Genomic DNA, 21,152 nt, shown 5'->3' with positions numbered 1-21,152 from the left:
GGCCTGTTCAAGATTTTCTACTTCGTCTCCAGCATTTGAACATTCAAGTCAGTATAACTAACATAATGAAGAAAGAGATCAACATAAAACCCAGAGTGATATCGAAATAAGATTATAACCCCCAGAATGCAACTCGTGGTGGATCCTTTTCGTTAGTGGAACTTAAATTATGCAAACTGACTAAACACATCTTAATATCTGATTCTAACACAATATTCTTAAGCAGTTTTTTTATCCAATGACAAGTCTGCAATGCCGGAAACGAGATCATCAAGTAGTTCCCCTTTCAAATCTTTCCACTTGCCCAAATCATCAAATGATGCAGGTATAGATGGTGAGGAAATGTCTGTGAGGGCCTTGTTCAACTGTTGAATGAGCTCATCTTCCTCAGCTGGGATTTCCAAGTCCCAGACCTTGAAGATATCATCAGTTGATGGTTCTATCTCATCTCCTAAAGAACTCAAATCGGTATTTCTGCTTTCTCTCTGATTCTCCTCGTTGTAACTTGGGAGAAAAACATTTCCCAAGTAAGCTCGGGATCGGAAATTATGAGCTTTTTGGTTGTCCGGAATGTCATCACAGTTTTCTTCCACTTCATTTATAGGAATGGGATAATCATCTGTGGTTGGCAGAAGAGCATTTTCTGCTTCATCATTGGAAGGAAGCATCTCCATGTCTGCTCTGCTTGGAAAAACAACATTTCCAGCTCCAGAAGTGCCAAGAGCATTGGGTTGAACATTGAGGATTTCTAGTAAGGCATCTTTCAATGAATTCCAGTCACTATCGGAAACTTCAGGATCTTTAATCAGGCAGGAGTCAACCCAGGCCACGTCTTCAGGAGAAAGTGAACCTGCATCTTGGTTGGACTCCAAGGAATTGAGAAGAAGAGAAGAAACCGAACCTTCAATCATAATATCATCACCCACAGCCATGCCTACAAAATTCCAGGGAACAATGCCATTAGAAGAAAGGAAAATATATGAATATAGGTGGCAGAAGTTAATAAATTGAAGACTGTAGTTGAGGACGCTGTCAATTTCACAAAATGAGAGGAATTAGTGAGATGGCAAAATTTCCTCATCTTGATCATCACAGAAGAAGATACACTTTCAGGGCTATAAGTCAGTCTCAGCCCAAGAGATCTAAACCTCTTTAAACATATCCAAACTGTCCCTTAGCAAGACTCCTCTACTAACTTTCATAACAAGCAAGAGAAAAAATGAATATGATTAGGCATTGAAAAACACCGTGAAATAGGAAGAGGAAAGATTAGCATACAATGGGAAGAGACAACTATAATGACAGTGAATACAGGAGAATTATATGAGTCCAAGAAAGCAAACTAATTCTCAAACAATACAAAATCATTATATAAATAACTGGAGTTTCAGAATATTTCCAGTTTTTTAAGTACTTGATATGGTGGTTAAAATTGGAAAAGAGTGCCTGAACTGTACCAATAGCTTTATGCTTGTTAGGATGGTTACAGAATCAGAAGCCTGTATCTGATGAAACATTCCATTTCCTCGATTTTATGAGGATGTGATGATGAAATACAATATTACTACAGAGCCTTAAATTGAGCTGAATGATGAAGAAGGCAAGCCCAAGGACTTGGAAGTAAGGGTTTGTTGAACTGACCTTTATCAAAGTAATATTGCTCCTTGCAATGATTTAATTTCATTTAGACAGATTTCAACTCTATTAATAATTTTTATTCCTTATCTGATTGGTGTACAGTGGATAAAAGTACAGATGAATCATGTTTTTCTAATTCCTTTATTTGTTTTCAAACTCATTAGAGCAAAACAGAATCAACCTCACTTATTTATCTATTTTAAGAACAACTGAACCTGAGAACACAATGTTACGAGATTTTGCAGATTTTATGAGTACCTAGGATTATCATGCTAACGTGCCCAGGAGATGAGGCTGACTAGTATACTTTAAAATTTTAAGGCATCCTAATAGCACTGAAGTTGAGAGCTGGGGATTTAACAACTAGAAGAGTGAGAGATTTTGTTCAGTGATATTTTGATGAACAAAATTTAATCAAGGCTTGATCTCCTCTAAAGATGTACGCATATTTTTTAGTGATTGGTAAATACTAACCCTGGAGACTTCATTTGGCACTCAAACCATGTGAGATCATCAACAAAAGAAGGAAAAGGCCATAACAAAACCTGCTGGGATCCTCAATATCAAATGAAAAGGCTGTAAAGATTCATAGAGGAAATATCTACTAAAAGTGTACATCAGAATTCAGAACCTTACTTTCCTAGTTATAATTATTTACTTGCCAGAAAAAATAAAACTTACTTAGCATTTCATTACAGGTATGGTATTTAAGATCAAGGTTGGTCTAACTGTCTCCAATTTTGGTTCTCTTTTTCTTTTTTTCTGTTTTGTTTCTTAAGGTTGTTTATGCTTCTTGAAGGATTCCTCAATATTCCCTTTGTAAACTTTCCTGATGTCTAAACAGAGAGAGAGAAAACTCCAAAAATATGGAATAAGACTTTGGTGTGCTGTAGAGGGGCATAGTACTCTGTCATAAAATACCTGACTTAATGCAATCTTCTATACGAAACATTTGTACCTCAAACCATCATCTCATAGCATTGCAAGGTGTCAGTCTGGAGTAAAATTAGACAGGTTTTGGGTGAAGGCACCCACCTTCATGCTAAGCTGATTTGGAATTCAAAAGCACCCTCAAGAATTAAGTTTTTGGTGTGGGTAACAGCATGGAAGAAATTCTAACTATAGACCACCTAATGAGGAGAGGATGGAGTATGGCCAATAAATGTTGCTTTTGTAATGAAGCTATTGATTATATTAATCACATCCACATCTCCCTAATTATTGTATACTCCCACATTTAGGTAGAGATGTTCTTCTTAGTTAGTACAGTGATTTTGTGGGAGCTAGCGCACAATAATTTGGAGACTAATTCCCTTAAGTCGTTTTTGGCACACACTTTGGAAAACTTTCTAAGGCATGGAATGGTCAAGCTTGGAGATAAGGGTATGCTTCTTAAGGCCCTGTTTACATGGTATAGCAGAGAATTGGGTTATTTTTTACTCTTTTTGGACGTTGTTGATAGTATGTGGATTGATTATTTAGAAAGAAGTATTGGTTTGTTTTCTAATGCGCTACTTGTATACATTGTGTAGTTGCACACCCCCTTTTCTATTAGGGGTTTCTAACCCACCATCTTTATTCACCTATCAAAAAATCATGGAGTCTGAAGTCAACTACTAATTCCCAAAGAAAAAAAATCTTGTCCATCTAAAGCAATGCTAACAAGATCCTAGGGTTTTTCAGCTACCCAGGAAACATACGTCTCATGAGAAGACTCATCATGAGAAGACCCATGCAACCTTGAATATACAATGATAACTAGACCATCAATACTAACCCATCACAAATTGATGATGATGCTCAATCAATACTATCAAGATGATATCAATTCATTAGTATTCAATAGCCTGTAGTCTAGCACTCATCCAGGGATTAGAAGGAATTCTTTGAAAACTAACCCAAGTTATTCACAGAAATTGGCAAAGCTTCAAAACACCAACAAAGCCTTCTTCAACAGAAATTGCCCAGGACTGTACGAAAATTGTTCTTCAACACGGAGTGATGATATTCCGGGCTACAAGCACACATATAGAGAGATACAAACCGTTTGAAATTTGCTATAATTGGAGCTGGTCTTAGCCATTGAAGAGTTCTCCACCTCATTCTACAAAGCTAACCTCCACACTCTACCTAAACTAATTTCAATCCCTTGGTATTTCATAAGCAGTTTGAGGCCTCAAAGAGCAAAAATCTTTATGGCTCTTAGAAGCAAGAAAAGTGGTTCCACAATGAAACCAAAAAAGTAACTTTTTTTTGTTTGATAAGTGAAACAAAAACAGAAACTAAATTAGCACTACTTCAAACACGAGCAACTTAAACACGCATTTACCACCCGTTTGGCGGCCGAGAAATTATCAGAGAAAGACGAGGAACAAAAAAATAAAATTGAACCTTAAATTCTTTCCAATTATTTCCCTAGCCAAGGAAATGGAAAACCTGCACTAAATACGCCCAAAAATAAATAATTAAATAAAATCAATTCTCTGATTTACCGAAGGTAGTTTCTCAAAATTTCAAAAACCCAACTCCGCAAAACATGATAAAAAAGAATAATAAATCAACATTTTCCATTATTTGCTTCTCCTTCATTTCCTCAGGAACCAAACAAAGAAATTTAAAAAACCAACAACAACAACAACAACAGTAAATCAAGCATAAACTGACACGATATTCAAAACCCCATCTGGAGAAAGAAGAAGATCGTACCTTTGATATCGTTGCGGTTGCGGGAAGCCTCAAGAATTGAAACCCTAATATTGGGAATGAAGAGCATAAATTAATAGCTTTCAAGAAGGAGAAGAATTGAAGGGACGTTCTGCACACGATTGGGATAGTTTTGCCTTCTGGGTCACTTTCTATTCTAGTATAACCAACTTTTGAGATATGCTCTGAAAATAAATCTATTTTTTTATATATATAGAATATAATATAAGTTACATATATTAAATTAAATAAAGATTAGAAAGAAAAAAAGAATAATATGTAACAAGGTAAAAATATTTTTTAAAAATTAACTACTTTTTTACTTTTTTAATATACAACATTAAAAATTACATTAATAAATTTTTACTCAATAAAAATATTATTCTAAATTTATAAAATACTACATAATCAAATAATATGTACAAATTACAACTCCTCTCTTTGTAAACCTTCTCAAAAAAATTCATCTTATTCAAACATTTTTGCTCCCAATTCTAATAGGGATAACACATTAAAAGGTATTAAATCATCTCCACTTTTGGAAACTAACCCTTCACCTTATTTTAATATAGAAAATACCCATTTTGAACAAAATTACCCTCAATTTTTTTTTCTTATAAAAGCAATCATTCCTTTTTAAAAAAAAACGTATAAATAATGAAAATGTTGAATGATATTTATATAAAAAATTGATAACTTTTCAAGTTAAAAAACTGAGGTTAGTTTACAAAATTTGAATCTTTTCATCTCTTTTAATCAATTAATTCACTCTAATATCACATGTTAGTTATTGTTAGCCCAAATATGCTCCTAAATAAGTTTTGATGAACTAACAATTTTAAATAATTAAAGTTTCAGATTTTAACAAGAAAAATAAAAAGAAAGCTCAAGTTCGTTTTAAAAGGGATTCAAAGAATTTGAAGACTTTAATGTTTGAACACTCATTGAAGTGTAGGAAAAATTTTGTATGATGAGTCCTTCTGGGTGCACTTAGGATTAAAAAAAAAAATGCTTGCCTTCTTTCATACTTAGTTTTCATAAAACTAAACTTAATCATTTATAAATTTTTTGAAACTGAATTAATCTTAAAAATCACCCTTAGGTGAAACTATTTCAATTTGACATACAAAGGTTTATAAATATATTATTTAAGTGTTAAGAATAATTAGACAAAAAAAAAAGGAAGCGTTAGGCTGTTTTTGGCCCAATCAATCAAGGTCTTCCCATGACTAATTTAACTGGTCGGGACTGGTTTGACCAATTAGCCTTTATTGATTAAGGATGAGTCAAAGTATTAAAACACTTTCTCTCTCTTCCAAAACCTTTTGTAGACTCAATAAAGACGTTATTTTTTTCAATTGAGTACCGATCAAGGGTCGATTAAAACTCATAAAGGACTAATAATCACTTACAATTAATGTTTAATGATTACTAAATTGATCAAATTGCAACTTGACCGGTCGAAACTTGTCGTTGTAGAAAGAGGTGTCTATAAATTGAGAGCTCATGTGCATTTATTGACAATAGAACAAATGCAGTGAATAGCCTACCTACGTCTTTTCTCTCATTCAAAAGTCTCAAACTCAAGTGCAACTCATTTCTGCACTTGAATATCCATCTTAGTATACACATTTCTTTTCATCTTATCTTCCACTTGTACCGAGCCTTTATTAAGTTAGGTTGGGTATTATTGTGCTTCATTAAAGAAAGGTTAAGAGTTTGGAGCTTCAAGTTGGCATTGAATTTGAAGAAACTTATATAGCCCACTAGAGTCATTGAATTTAATTGTACAAGTTGAAGGCTTGGTTTGAAACATTAGTTAGTAGAGCCCTCAACTCAAATAACGAGATTGAGGAAAGTGTCAATGAACATATGTGGGATTTGCCAACCTGTGGACCCGTATTTTTCACGTGCGTCCCCACTCGATCGGCGAGACTCGCTTTTTATTTGTGAAAAATTAATTTTAGAAAAGTTGGAGCCGCCACTTATTTTATTTTTATTTTAAAGGGAAAATAAAACAAGAAAGAAAAACCCTAAAATGTGACTCCATAATTTTTGGAAAAAACATGTCTTTGAAAAACCCGAGTCTAAGTCCGGGGATCAGGCTACTTATTGGGAAGGTACCTCTAGGAGGTAGCACCCCTCTAAGCCCTAAAGAGGTCTCTACTGACTAAATTGAGAGAAGTGTGGCAATTAATTGATTAATTGAGGATACCTGGGTTGACTAAGGTGATTACAAAAAAATGGCATATCTAACAAGAAAATCTGATTATAAGATAGAGTCGAAGTGCGTACCTGAACGACTTCTCAAGCGCCATCATAAAACATAAAAGTTAGTGTAGAAATATATCACACAACATGTGTTTTATCCAAGATAATAAAACAAGCATCAAATATACATCAAGGCAATCAAGCATGTCATCAAGCAAGTGCATGGTACACAAAGACATGTATATTCATGGAATTTCGAAAGTGGGGAGATGGAGAGCGTACCTGGATAGCAAGCTAATACTCCTCTATGGGAAACAAAGTTAGCTCAATAACTAATTCAAAATAATCTCATATATAACACAAAGAGGGAGCACAATCAATCAATTATCAAACAGACACTATCGAAGAGAATATCATGAATGTCGGGCCCCCCTCCAATTCCCTAATTGATTTTGCATGAGTTGATTCCATAAATTCCATGACTTGGAATTATGGAGTTTTGTTCATGCTTGTGTAAAATCAAGAAGATCAAGAAAATGGTTGAAAGTCAAAGAAAACAGTGAAAGTGTATGCCGAGAGGAAAAATGGCAGCAAGGGATTACTAAAGATGGATTTTTTAATGCTGAGAATATTTAATTGAAAAATGATTCAAAATTTCAATTGAAAAACATAAATTCCCAATCAAAGAAGTAAATAGAGGAGGAGGTGGAACGTCGGCCGGATAGAATTCCGGATGTGAGATATCCGGAGAGGGTGGAACGTTGGCCGGACATTCCGGATGTGAGATATCCAGAGAAGGTGGAATGACGGCGGGACAGAATTCCGGATGTGAGACATCCGGATGAGATGGAATGGCGGTGGGATAGAATTCCATATGTGAGACATCCGGATAAGGTGGAATGGCGGCAGGACAGAATTCCGGATGTGAGACATCCGGATGAGATGGAATGGCGGCGGGACAGAATTCCGAATGTGAGACATCCGGATGAGATGGAATGGCGGTTGGATAGAATTCCGGATGTGAGACGTCCGGATGAGATGGAATGGCGGCGGGATAGAATTCCGGATGTGAGACATCCAGATGATATGGAATGGCGGCGGGACAGAATTCCGGATGTGAGACATCCGGAGAGGGTGGAACATTGGCCGGACATTCCGGATGTGAGATATTCGGAGAAGGTGGAATGGCGGGGGGACAGAATTCCGGATGTGAGACATCCGGATGAGATGGAATGGCGGCGGGACAGAATTCCGGATGTGAGATATCTGGAGAAGGCGGAGTAGAAGATGTTGATCAGTAAGCATAAATAACCCCACTTCAAGTATTAATCCATAGGTTAAGAGCGGAGGGAACTATGCGGAATAGGATTTAAACGGAAAAAAAAAAAAACCGAGCGTGATAACATTCAAGCATGGAGTTCTATATTTCCAAAAACATCAATGACACATAAAATAATCAAAATCGAAACAAGGTGGAGTAGTAAACGACCAATCCCAACAGAACAACTTGTGGCCCTTTCCGTCCACACCAAACGACAAGACATTGAATATTTCTAAATGACCAAAATGGAGAAATCAAATATGGGTCAGAACACCCAGAGTAACCAGAAGCACACCTGGACAAAGTCGGCTGCAATTGCTCCTCTTCCACCCTCGTGCGCTTTTCTGCCCTTGACAATCAAAGAATCCCCCCCCCCCCCCCCCCCCCCCCTTTTTTTTTTCTTCCTCTCTCACGTATATATATCAGCCTTCCCAAATCTGCTGGAGGAAAATCTCCTCATTTCTTCCTTTTTTAAACCTACTTTCCTTTCTTATTTTCTTCCCCTTTTCTAATCGATTCCCCCATAGAAATAATATATGTGCTATCCTTCTAAGAAACAAAATCTCATTTTTTTCAAAATTCTGTTGATTCTCTTTCCAAATAGATGGCAACCGTTTCCTTATGCAAGAAATAAAATAAAGATAAAAATAGAAAGAAAAATAAAGTAAAAATAAAATAAAGATTAAAATCAATAAATATCATGAAATTGAAAATCAAAAGAAATTTAAATCATGCACTTAAAAATAAAAAAATAAAAAATAATTAAAACAAAAAATAAAAATCAACCACATGCAAGCCATACGAGCCATGTAACCACCAAAAATACGAGTCATGCAACCGTGCAAACCATGCAGGAACATCTAAAGGTGACCTAGGGTGTGTCCTAATGCGCTAGGGCGAACGAAGTGGACCAAGTGTGCTTACGTGGGTGTCTAATGAACTAGGTGTCTTAAAGTGATTGGGATATTGCCTCAATGACCTAAACATGCCTAAGAACTATCCTAAAAAGGAATGGAAAGCTTAAGTCTAAATCAAAACTGCCAAGGGTCACAATAAAGGGGTTAGACGATCCCTTAACCAGAGTCTCCAAGGTGGCTCAAGAAAGGTAAGTAACGTGAGTAGATGTGGGCCACCAAGGAGCTACTATAAAGTATCAAATAAGTATCTAATAAGACATGTGCTAGGAGGACAAAATTGAGGGTCTACACAACCCCTCTTTTTGGGTGTTTTCCTTAATCTAATTAGTCTTATTTCACACTTAGTACTAATGTTGATTTCATCTTAATCTCTTACTTCAAAATAATTAAATTTTTTATATTATGTACTGTACATTTTTTAAAATTTAATTATTGTATATTGAGACAATTTCCTTTTTATTTTGATTTTCTTTTTATCTTCATTTTGCTTTATGATAATGTTGAGATTCCTTGTTCATTGTCTGATATAAATTCCATGGATGAGTTAAACAATTTTATTTTCTTTAAATCCTAAATATTTTTTTATGTTTTTTTAATAAAAAACAAGCATCCTTTATAGTTGTAGATATAGAAAAAAAAATGTTTTTATACATTATTACAATTAAACCTATTTTAATAAACCAACTTTAACAAAAAGCAATGAAAATTAGGGTGAAATAAAATAAAATATAAATTTTATTTAAAAATAATAATTTTACTTTACATATCTTTTTCTTGCAATTAAACAAAAAAAAGATTATTTTTATTATTTTAAAAGTTTTTTAGATTGAAATAGTGTAGATTAAACTGAGTAGGTTATTTCTTTTAATAGTATAAAAATGGTAAAATAGTAGTAGGCTTAAATTATTATCTTAAAATAACACTAGTTAGTGTTTTAATATTTTTGAATTAAATAACAAAAACTTAGTAATATAAAAGGAAGTAAAAAGTATCTTGAAATTAATTAATGGTGCTTTTTAGTAGTTTCTTTTATTTAATTAATTGAAAAGGTTAGCTATTGTTTTTTAATATTGAAGAAAAAAGCCCAAAAAAATGAGGGAAAAATTATAAAAGATTTTCCATCCAACTACCCTAAGAAAACATGGAAAATGTTTGAGTATTAATAATTTAGAGCCTATTTAACCTTATAATTTTAAAATAGTTTTTTATTTAAATAAAAAAAATATTATTAAAAATTTCTAACATTGTTTTATTGTTGTTTTTATAAAATAATTTTTAAAAATAAAATAAAATAAAAAATAATTTTTAGAAAATAAATAGAAATTATTTTCACCCATTTTTTAAAATAAAAGAAATATATATAATTTTCTCTTTTTTAAAAAAAAAAAAGAAAAAAAAAAGAAATTTTTTTTTACATTCTATCAACTTTGCTTTTTATAAACAAACAAGAGGAAAAAAAATTTATTTTCTCCTTATATTTTTTTTGTCATCTATCACTTTTTCTCACTTTTTTAAAACCAAATATATTTAAGTAATCCTTTTGTTGCAACACCTAGGTTTGCATACAAATTTCTCATGTCTATGCAAATTGATTGACATAAAAAAATAATAGAAATAAAATTCAGATTTATTAATTTAAAATTTGAAAAATAAAATGATACAAATGTTGTCTTTGTTATTCTCTAAATTATGGTGGGGTTTCTCGAATAGAATTTTAAGACTTGGCTTCCTCCAATAGGTCCCATATTGGAAAAATACCATTTAATATTATGAGATATTAATTTTGATTTGAATTTGGTTTGTTTCGATTTGATTTGATTTCTTTTAATGCATTTGTCACGTGCCGAACAATTCAAGAATCGGTTGTTAAGCGCAGCCAAACAAAAAAGTCCATAACTCATTATTTTATTCATCAATAAAGTCTCACTAGAATATTACACGGCTTTTACTTGAAGTAAAATATTTAAAATAAAAAAAATTAATAGGAAATTAATAGAAATTGAACATACATGTGTAATCATCTCCTTTATTACATATAAATATTATTTGTTTTAGACTTAATCGACTTTAAATTTTAAAGCATTTGTCTTGTCCTTTGTAATTTTAAAACATGTTCGTCCTAAACCTGATGGTCCTTCATGGTTTTTAAAGTATTTATATAGTTAAATATATCTACACAATTGAGAATAACTCACTATATATATATATATTATGTCAGAAATTTCTTCCTCTATATAATATAAAATATCACATTCACTTTCCCATAAAAATATAAAGCTCGCTTTTATCGTGTCACACAGAATTGTAGAGTCACTTAGACAAACAAATACTCTTTATAGTATCAAACAAAGTCTCGTATTAAGGTTGAAAATCAACTTAATGTCATTTTATAATAACATGCTCCCTCTGGTATAAGTATCGTCCACTTTGGCCTCAATGAGCCTAATCTCACATCGAGAGTGTAAATTAGCTTTTCAAAGTGTAAGATATCTATACGAAAAGAAGTAGATAATTCTATGATACAATCCCTCGATGTGAGACTTTATTTAGGCTCGTAATTGTGATCTCTTAATCTTTGTGAAATATAACGAGAATGTTATGTTTACAATAAAGGGTGAATGTGATATCACATATTGGAAATGAGAAAAAGTTCTTGATACTATATCTATAGTACATTCCTTTTAATTATATAGACTTATTTTAACATCATAAAAATCTGTTGTACAAAGAGCAAACAAAATCTACATTAAAGAAAGTAGGTGATTCCGATATGAATTGAAAAAAATTCTCATAACCATAAAACATCACCACTTTTTCTCTTCACTTAATAACTTTTAAGGTTATTTTACAATTATATATTAAGAAGAATAATCTCTATTTTTTAGAAACATGAAATAAACCCCTTTTAAATAAAAATATATTCCATCAAATTTTTAATCCTTATTTTACTTCAAAGCACTTTTTTTTTTAAGAAAAAAAAAACATAAAGATTAATCATCTATACTTACCATAATTAAGACAAATGTGAGAATTATTTTATCCCTTAAAGACAAATATTTATAACTTTTACCCACAAAGTGAAAAGCAAGGTAAAGTAGGTACCATAGACCATCACTCATAATGGGACAATTTGGCTTTGAATCTATTCCATTATATCAGTATCCGTCCTTTGTCCCTAAAAAGATACCATGTTTTCTTCTAGCCCCAACTCAAACGTGCCCTACCAAGACCCCCACATATTAAAAATGCTACTAAATAGGACAAATATGTAAGCATTGTTGTACAATATGCATCACCACGTGTCGATCAAAGATCGGCGTATGGGTCTTATCATTCATCTAATCCACCAAAAAATGAGCTAGTTATCATAGAGATGAGATGAGTACGGCAAGATTACGGATCTCCGGTGGTGCCGGAGGACTTTGGAACTTTAAATATGGTGGGTGACATAGATGGATGGTGTTTGTTTGCAGGTGAACTTGAATTTTGGTGGGTGACACACGAAATCAATGGTCAACCACTAGCAGATGATAAAGTTTTGGGCTCCCTACCGTCCAATCCAATGGTCTAGTCTATCGTGGAGGCTTTTGTACCATATGCCTAACTTTGTATGGCAAATTTGTCCGCTGTGGATCCTCTAAGAACATGTCTTGTTGCCCATTTTAAAGACCAAAAAAAAAAAAACCCCAAATTAATAAAGAAGGGGAAACACACACATTAATGTTTGGTACAATAATTAACCAATTCAAGTACCATGAAATTTGACAGTACTTGAAAATTCGGTTTTAATGTTTCTTGGGTAGTTGGTAACTTGGGTTCATGGGATATACTAAATTATGGTAAGGATACTAATTCGTTATAATTAATGAAGTCTGAATATAAAATTTTGTTGTATATGGTTAAATTCAAATAATTAAATAAAATTATAAATGAATGAGATTTAGGTTGTATTTATTTTTTTGGTTGAATATAAAAAATTAAATATTTTAACTTTTTACATTCAACTAAAAGTAATTTATCCGTATCAATCAAAATAATTAAAGTAAATTTATTATTAATAAATTTAATTTAAATTACTTTTAAATGAACGGAAAAAGTTAATGCCCATTTGTCCAATTATTAATGCCCCTTAAGTTCAACACCTTCAATCATTATTAATTATAAGAGATCATTGCATTAAAAGCAATAGTAAAAAAGCCTACATTGAGAACTCACTTTGATTGAAAATGACAAAATTTTCCATTCCTCAAATTTCTTTGGCAAACATGCATGTGGTAGACAACTTTATTTTGACAACTTTGAAAGCATATTGGAAAATTTCACATATCTAAAAATAAACACTTCACCACTCCTTTAGGAAAAGGTCACAACAAGCTCTTGTGACTCGGTAATCTATATGGAATCCAAGAAAAAAAATCTACCTAACTAGCCTCTTCCATCCTTGCCTCACGCAAGATGAGAGACTTTTTACAAAATATGGTTATTTTGATGATGGTCACTATATCTATACACAACATATTTCCTTCTCATGGCCTAACTTGGGTTAGGATTGGCCACAAAGTACGCAAGTGCACCCACCAATGGTGCATTGATGTATGTTGTTGGCTCTGATTTTCGAAAATCATCTCGATCATCCTCATACGAATCATCATCGCCAGGGCCACCCACCACAGCGCCCACCAAAATGTTAGGATTAGGATTTGATGAGTTGAAATAGGCTGACCCTTCCTTGCAAGCAATGAATTCAGGGTGGTCCTTGATTGAAGGCAAGGATGAGCCTCTGTGATGTATCCTTTGAGGAAAGTAATTACTATAACCAACCATATAGGACATGCCCATTGGATTATCGCCTAAAATGTAATCGATTTGTCTCTTAGCTTGTTGGCGGAGGGAGGAGGGGCCAATGCTAATGTTCCCACAATTGACGGACTGCCCCGATCGAGCTAGGTAATTAGCGTAGCTGAGGAGGAGGAATGCGATGGATGTGGCATGCTGCAAGTTGCTGCCTCCGGGCTTGTAGATGAGCCCTCCTGGCGTGTACTCAATGTGGGAGGATGATGATTCTGGGATTAATGTACACATGAAGCTATCTGCCGATGCCTTATATGATTGGAGCGAGTACATATTTCCTTCTAGGAACTCCTGAAAGAGCGTGACCACACAAGGAATATTTGGTTGAAAAAATTCAAAATAAACAAAAATAGCACAAAAATACAAAAAAAAATAATAATCTCAATTATTGAATGATCCATAACCCAAGTACCGTACCATTATTCATTTATTTTTTTGTTGATGAAGACAAGAGTTCGTAACTTTGAAATGAACTTCGTACCTTTGAGACCAAAACGTTGAGGCCAGCATGCTTGTTGTCCCAACCGAATTCGTTGATATTGTCCTCTGCTCCAAGCGTTTTGCCATTGTTTTCTATATAACTCAGATAAGAATCATCCTGGGAGGCCCTCCTCAGCCATGCTGCTCCCCACAGCAGCTCATCCTGCCCCACGTACCATAACATCAGATTCACAGAATTGACTAAACTTCCCACAAATCAGCCTGATCTAAATCAAATTGACTAGGAATTTAGGATTACCCACCTGATATCCATCGAAATCGCAATAAAACGGGCATACACCATCTCTAATATCCGCATTATCGCTGTAAGCTCCTCTATAATTATCAGCATACTGGAAAACACTGACGGCATTTCGCAACAATGTCTCGGAGTAACCCGGGTCAGATGACCGGAACGCCATGGATGAAGCAGCGAAAGCAGCCGCGGTCTCGCCGGCGACGTCGGAAGCCGGGTTTGGGGCCTCAACGGCGTAGACCGTCCTGGCAGTGTCCATATCTTCTGGCCTTTCCCAACAGTTGTGGTCAATTATGGGGTCCCCAACCTAAGAAATTGAAAGATAACCAAACAATTGTTACATCTAATTAATACCCATGAACGTTCTCCTCAAACGTTTCAGTTTCATATTAAGTCTTGAAAAAGAAGGGGCATTCACGCGTATTCTGGGGGTCAGGTAATCAGAACCCAAATCATAAGTCAATAGAGTATGATCAAGACAAATGGGGAATCCAAGTTATAACGTATAAAAGGAGAGGCTAAGAATTGAAGTGAAGGTTTTTAGGATAGAGTTGTGACGTTGAGTGTCTCCTAGAAAGGAAAGGTACAAAGTATGCAATATTTTATTCATTTTATGTGTGTTGTAGTGTAGCTAACCAATGCGATAACAATTACAAATATAAAACTCAAAAATCGATAGGTTTTCGGGAAATATTAAAAATAAATAAAATATTTTTCATATTTGATTTATTATGGAAAATATAAAATATATTTAATTAAAATTAATTAATTTTTTTTAATAAAAATTCATCAGAAGAGTCTTGGAGGTCGGAGAGTGCCCGGCACGAGCTACATGAGCGCGTGGTACCGTTGGTCCTGACCCAAAAGGATTCATGTGGGGGCCAAAAGGTGCACAAAGTTAGAAACATACTTGTAAATTCCACTGCTAACTCACGGGCCAGTTCGGGCCCGCCATAAATGGACACACTAAAATTCTCCGAACTACCCCAGCCTCCACTCTTAAATTACGAACTACGACACTACTTTTCCGGCCGTACCTGAACAAAAATCCGGCCGGGCTGAGACACCGTCTTCAGAAGATAATCCGTCGCCCACCGTATCGCCACCATCGTATTCCTCAGCTCCCCGGCGGGCATCGAATCCCCAAACTCGATCACACTCCACGCCAGCATTGTGGTCGTGAACGCCATCGGAAACCCGAACTTGATGTTGTCTCCGGCGTCGTAGTAGCCGCCGGTGAGGTCAACGCTCCGTTGCCAGCCGTCGGAGAGCCCCGAATTTGCGCGCCAAGAGATCCTCTGGCCATTAGGTAAAAATCCAGACCTCTGACCTTCGAAAAACAATATGCATTTCGATAATGCGTCAGAATAATCGTGGTTTGCGGATTCAAATCGAGGCAATCGAAGAATAAGGAGGAGGAGGGAGATGAGAAATATGGTTCGAGGAATCGGCATTGGGAGGAGGAGCGAAAGTTGGTTTGCAGCATGTTGGTTCGGTTTTTGTACGAGCGTCACGAGGAAAGGAGAAGGATTAAACGGTGTCGTATAAGCCCCGACAAGGGTTGGGCGTGTCAGTGAACTCACATGGCTCGGCACCGCAAATCTGAGTCTACTGGGATGGTTTTGTGGGGCCACTATTGATAAAAGTGTATGAGGAACAATGAGCCACTGCAGATGAAAGTGTACATGATGAAGAGATTCGCGCTCTGAGGGATGTTCGACCACTTTCGCTCACGTTGGCGGTGGTGGGGGAGGCGTGGAGTACACGCTCTGGACAATACGTGAACGAGAAGATAAAGGGTTTTGGGGGTTTAATTTTTGTAACGTGATGGCCTTGAAGAAATGGGTGGCAAAGAAGAGAAAGGACATCATATTCTTAACTTTTCACCGAAGGCATTAAAATTGCTTTTTCCATTTTATTTTTGCCCTTTTCTTTTTTCGCCTCCTCCTATTAAATGCAAATTAACGGATGTCAGAATTAATTATAAATAAATAGAATTGATTATAAAGAAATGCAATTATTATCAAAATATAAGGAAATAATAATCTATAATGATAATGTTGATTGAGGTGGTTTTAACTTATACTTGCAATTTAAATGCTTGTTAGCTTCTTGCGTTATCTCTAAGCTTGTGGTTGATAGTTTAGCTTCATATTTGATTCACCACTTTATTTTTCTTCTTGGGTTGTATTTCTTTTTGAGAAAGCAAGGTACCAAAAACACTTTCCTTCACGACTAATGTCGTCATAGTAATTTAAAGCCCTTTTTGTACACTGTTTTTTAAAATAGTTTTATGCTATCTAAAATAAAATTAAAATAATATATTTTAATTTATTTAAATTATTTTCATTTGTTTTTTTAGTTGTTTTAAAAAATAATTAAGAATAAATTACTTAAACTCCCACACATGTCAAACTCCTAAGTCCATATTTCAAGATGAAGTCAAAGTTTTGATTTTATGGTGTTACCTTTTTTTAAAAAAAAATGTTTTTGAGAATAATTTTTAATTAATAGAAAATAAAAACTTTATTTGAAAATGCAAATATAAAAAACAATTTTATATGTAAAAACATAAGTAGCTCTTAGTAGCAAAAGTTAAAGTTTATTTTTTATTTAAATATTAATATTTATATGTTATTAGCCTGACTTGAAATAGAAGGAAATTAATATTTATCCTTGATTTAATATTGGTATCTATCTATTATTAGTTTTAAAAAGTTAATGTTTACCTTTAATTCAAATATTAGTATTTTTCTATGGTTATTTTTATTGTTAGTTTAACTTAAAATGGAAAATAATATTAAAATTTTGAATTGGTTAGAACTTAGAAGATAAAGTTTGAATTAAAATAGTTATTTTAATCATAGTTAATCGAGGTTTATTCCCTAAATATTATTGGTATATAAATATTTATCAATTATCACTAGAGAGGTTATCTCATATTTAACATCCTTGAGAAACCCCGAGAATTTGGAAATTGATTTTAAAATTAACTTTTTGAAGTTAGAAACATTTTTCTATTCTTAAAAAAAAAAAAAAAACTGTTTCTAAAACACAAAACTATATTTGATAATTTTTTTTCTTAAAATAATTTTTTTATATTTTTAAATATGTTTTAATTTTTTTTAAAATATGATCATTCTCTATATTTGTGTATATGCATTTTTAAACGATTATGTAAGAAAACAAATGAAAATAATTAAAAGATGTTATATGAGAATACCATATTTTATGTTTTTAAAAAGTAGAAAACTATATGATGTTTTTTTTTTTATGGCAAAAATATATGTTCTTGTTTTTTTTTTGTGAAAAAAATAGAAGATTGTTTTTAAAAATAGTTGTTAAACAAAACCTAACATTTCAAGTTTCAAAAACACTTTTATTATAGAAATTTGCTTCCTATTTTTCTATCTTGCCAAATGTTCTAACTATCTAAATTTTAAAACCAAACAACAAAAGTTGTATATACCAAACCGTACAAGTATTCAAATAAGCATTTTCATATAACAATCAATGTTTTTAAAATTGGATCAGATAGGTCGATTAAATCAGTGGAACCATCGACTAATAGCCTCTTCAATTTGGTGTAATGGAATGAACCACTTGGGAGTTGGGTTGTCATCAAACCATTAGAACCGATGGTTCAACCATCGAATCAAACAAGCCGATCGATTTTGAATGAACCGATCAATTGGTGTTTGCACAAAACACATGGGCTTTTAGTCCTCGTTTTGGTCCAATTTGTCTTGACATGAAGTCCACCTGTCCCACCTTGGAATGGCAGCGCATATGGAAGCTACTCAACCACTTTGTTGAGTAATACACTTAGGGGTGTTTGGTACGTCAGAATAGATAATGAAAATTAATATTTTGTTTTCATTCCTATTTATTGGTGGATAGAAATGAATCTGATTATTCCATTTATAGCATTTGGATGAACTTAGGAATGCAAGATTGAAACGATGATTTGTTTTCGTTCCAATGTTTGATAATAATAGAAATGGAAACGAAAAAAGAAATAAATTTACAATAATATCATTCCATATAATTTAAAATAATTTTTTATTTTTATTTTAAAAAAATAAAATTTGAGAGTTTTTTGTTATTAAATAATAAGACTAATATATATATATATATATATATATATATATATATATATATATATATATATATATATATACTCAATAAATAAAAAATTAACCATAAAAAAATCATATAACCCTAATGCACAAATATTCAATTATTATTTTTATTAAAAATTTGAATAATTTGTCATGCTTGAGTAGTTATAAAATTATATTTTACCAAGGGAGAGCATGGGCTTGGGAGAGAAAACTAGGCGAAAATTAAACCGTGTTTACAAATGAGGCCCGAGCCACGGGGAAGGGAAGTTGGGCCTTGTTTTGGGTGTTCTTGGACTATCCTAGGATAGGTAGCAGTATGCCTAGGAGCGCGAGCCCTGCCGGTTGAGCCGTTGTTAGCCGGGGATAGGCGTTTGTTAGGCTGTAAGAGGGTTGGGGTGACGTCTCATCAGGTTTGTCAATCTGCTATTAGGCTCTAGTTCAAAAACCCTAAAATGAGTTCAATTTTCCGAACCATGTCTAGCAGATCCAGTGATTCTCAAGATACTGTTGTAAACAGTGAAGAGATCAATTATCCTAAGATCCAAAATGATTTAGATGATTGGAAGTTACCCAAGGTGTCTAATCAAGAAATTTATAAGAAAGGAACCTTTAAGTTCTTCACAGATTATACCATCAAGACCTCTGAAATGTCAGTCAGCTTAGAACAAGACGACCAAGTCATAAGACTTCTAGATAACAGATCCATTGATAAGCATAAGAGAGACGGCTATAATTTCATACACTTTGGTATGATTCAAGTAGCAGCTAAGCCTTTGACAATATTAGGTTTAAACACCTCTATTGTCATGTGTTTAAGGGATAATAGGCATCTCGAATATCGAGATTCTATTATAGGCGCAGTCCAAGCTGGACTGAATGATGGCCCAGTTTATTTCCAGTGCTATCCTAACTTCACAGTTAGAATAAGAGATGCAGACATCTTAGATTCAGTTGTCCTGCATATTAAGACTCATGGCTTTAAGATCAAACCAGGAAACAGTCTTGTTTCCATCATAACCAGGTTTGCCTATAAGAGCATGAACACAAGCGTTGGATCTGGGGCTCTTTGCACCAGTCCTAAAGGTGAGACCACTTACTTTCACTCAGATATGCTAGATAAGTCAGATTTCATCATCCCCAAGAAGATCTTGTGGAAAGATGTTGAATTTCCTGAAAATTGGCATTTTGCTAATGTTGTACCAGCCATAGCACAGCGTTCTGAAAGTATTGAACAAATTGTTCAATATCCTGATGGAAGAGGAGAACTGGTTTTCTCCAAATCTTTCAGACATTCCAGCAGCCCTAGAGTTTCTGTTTATGAACCCTCTAGAGCTTCAAGCTCTTCCATCCCAGTTAGGACCACTAGGGAAGAAGAAGGTCCCAGCTCAGGAAATCCTAAGAATATTAAGCTATCAGGTGTCAGAAGTCACACCAACGTGGCTAGACCATTTTACTCTGAGGAAAATGAGTCTACTCAGGAATCCCAACAGGATGAGTCCCCTGTTATGTCTCCTACCTATTCCCAGATGATTAACACAATAAGTCTAAGTGATGAGGACTTTGAGATCAACAAGGATCTCTTAAGAAAAGACTTCTATTCTGAAGTCAATAAGCAAAGAGATGATTGGTTCTTTAGCACCATTCCTAAGGTCATTAGAACCATTTACCAAGAACAATTCTATGCCTACTTAAGACAAGAAAAGAAAAATATTAAGTTTTGGATTTGGTTTGAACTCTTCAAACAAGAGGAATATCCAGATTATCCTTGTAAGCGTAAGAACACTAAGTCCTTTGAATTTTCTGAGGAATTCCAGGAAAATCCCCAAATCAAGATTGTTGAGACGGATGCTTCTGACATAGGTTTGCCCAACTTCCCTTCCCCGTGGCTCTGATACCATATATATATATATATTTATTTATTTATTATAATATTTAAATTCTCAAAGCTAACAAATGTTTTTCCTATTTCCAAAAGAGGAAATAAAATAATTCAAATTTCATTATAATTTTCAACAAGTATCATATCTAATAAAATCTATAACCTTAAAAAATTTTAAATATTCATTTTTTTTAATAAAAAAAATCATGGTCTTGAAATTTGGGATAATCGCTTATGGATGATGAATGATTCAATTTGATTGATTCAATTTGGGATAATCACTTATGGATGATGAATGAGTCTTTAGCTTTGCAAATAAGATAATCATTGGGCTTAAAGAATGAGATAAGAGGGTAAAATAGTAAATTTAGGTTATTTTATATCATAAAATGAGTTTAATGAATCAAAATACCACATACTTTTAATGAATTCAAATCCGACTAATAAGTTGGATTTGATTTATGCCTGAATAATTTTTTATTCAATTTCTGTCTTCTTAACATTTATCCAAACATAAGAATATGGAAGAAAATGAATGAGATGTCTATTCCCACTCCCCGTTACTAAACACCCCCTAAAGATCTATATATAAATGTTCTTTATTAATTTTTATCACGTAAAACATTTATGTAAAACATTTAAATAAATATAAATATTTACATTTATTTTTATTCTTATAATAGTTATTAATGAGAAGTATGAAAATATTACAAATTTATTAATATAATAATTTTAAAAATTCTAAAATAATAAATTACATACATGTATAGGT

At 33.5% G+C, this 21,152-nt stretch overlaps 2 protein-coding genes across 3 annotated transcripts; both read right to left on the bottom strand.

Moving 5' to 3' along the window:
* Window positions 1–78: 78 nt before the first annotated feature.
* LOC117909409 lies at window positions 79–4,494 on the bottom strand. 2 transcript variants are annotated; one of them, XM_034823459.1, is made up of 3 exons: window positions 4,345–4,432; window positions 3,537–3,652; window positions 79–934 (listed from the first exon to the last, which is right to left on the bottom strand). In XM_034823459.1, the coding sequence occupies exon 3, from the start codon at window positions 930–932 to the stop codon at window positions 219–221; it is 714 nt and encodes a 237-aa protein (XP_034679350.1). In that variant the 5' UTR covers window positions 933–934; window positions 3,537–3,652; window positions 4,345–4,432; the 3' UTR covers window positions 79–218. The 2 variants fall into 2 exon arrangements, with proteins under 2 accessions (XP_034679350.1, XP_034679341.1); XM_034823450.1 differs by lacking the exon at window positions 3,537–3,652 and having other exon boundaries at window positions 4,345–4,494.
* Window positions 4,495–13,032: 8,538 nt separating this feature from the next.
* On the bottom strand, window positions 13,033–15,871 carry LOC117911246 (endoglucanase 24-like). Its single transcript, XM_034825545.1, has 4 exons — window positions 15,415–15,871; window positions 14,385–14,684; window positions 14,123–14,284; window positions 13,033–13,932 (listed from the first exon to the last, which is right to left on the bottom strand). Exons 1-4 carry the CDS (start codon window positions 15,829–15,831, stop codon window positions 13,324–13,326), a joined length of 1,488 nt encoding a protein of 495 aa, XP_034681436.1. The 5' UTR covers window positions 15,832–15,871; the 3' UTR covers window positions 13,033–13,323.
* Window positions 15,872–21,152: the final 5,281 nt, after the last annotated feature.

Source organism: Vitis riparia, chromosome 3, assembly GCF_004353265.1.
Source record: "Vitis riparia cultivar Riparia Gloire de Montpellier isolate 1030 chromosome 3, EGFV_Vit.rip_1.0, whole genome shotgun sequence".
Classification (NCBI taxonomy): Eukaryota; Viridiplantae; Streptophyta; class Magnoliopsida; order Vitales; family Vitaceae; genus Vitis; species Vitis riparia.
Note: the sequence above shows the minus strand (reverse complement) of the source record. Positions and strands in the feature narration are given on the sequence as shown.

Coding starts and splice junctions, on each gene's coding strand:
- LOC117911246 (XM_034825545.1), bottom strand. CDS start 15,831: ATGCCGATTCCTCGAACCATATTTCTCATCTCCCTCCTCCTCCTTATT. Junction 14,685..15,414: donor CCGGCCGGATTTTTGTTCAG/GTACGGCCGGAA, acceptor TCAATTTCTTAG/GTTGGGGACCCCATAATTGA. Junction 14,285..14,384: donor GCGATTTCGATGGATATCAG/GTGGGTAATCCT, acceptor TACGTGGGGCAG/GATGAGCTGCTGTGGGGAGC.
- LOC117909409 (XM_034823450.1), bottom strand. CDS start 4,411: ATGCTCTTCATTCCCAATATTAGGGTTTCAATTCTTGAGGCTTCCCGC. Junction 935..4,344: donor CAACCGCAACGATATCAAAG/GTACGATCTTCT, acceptor GGAATTTTGTAG/GCATGGCTGTGGGTGATGAT.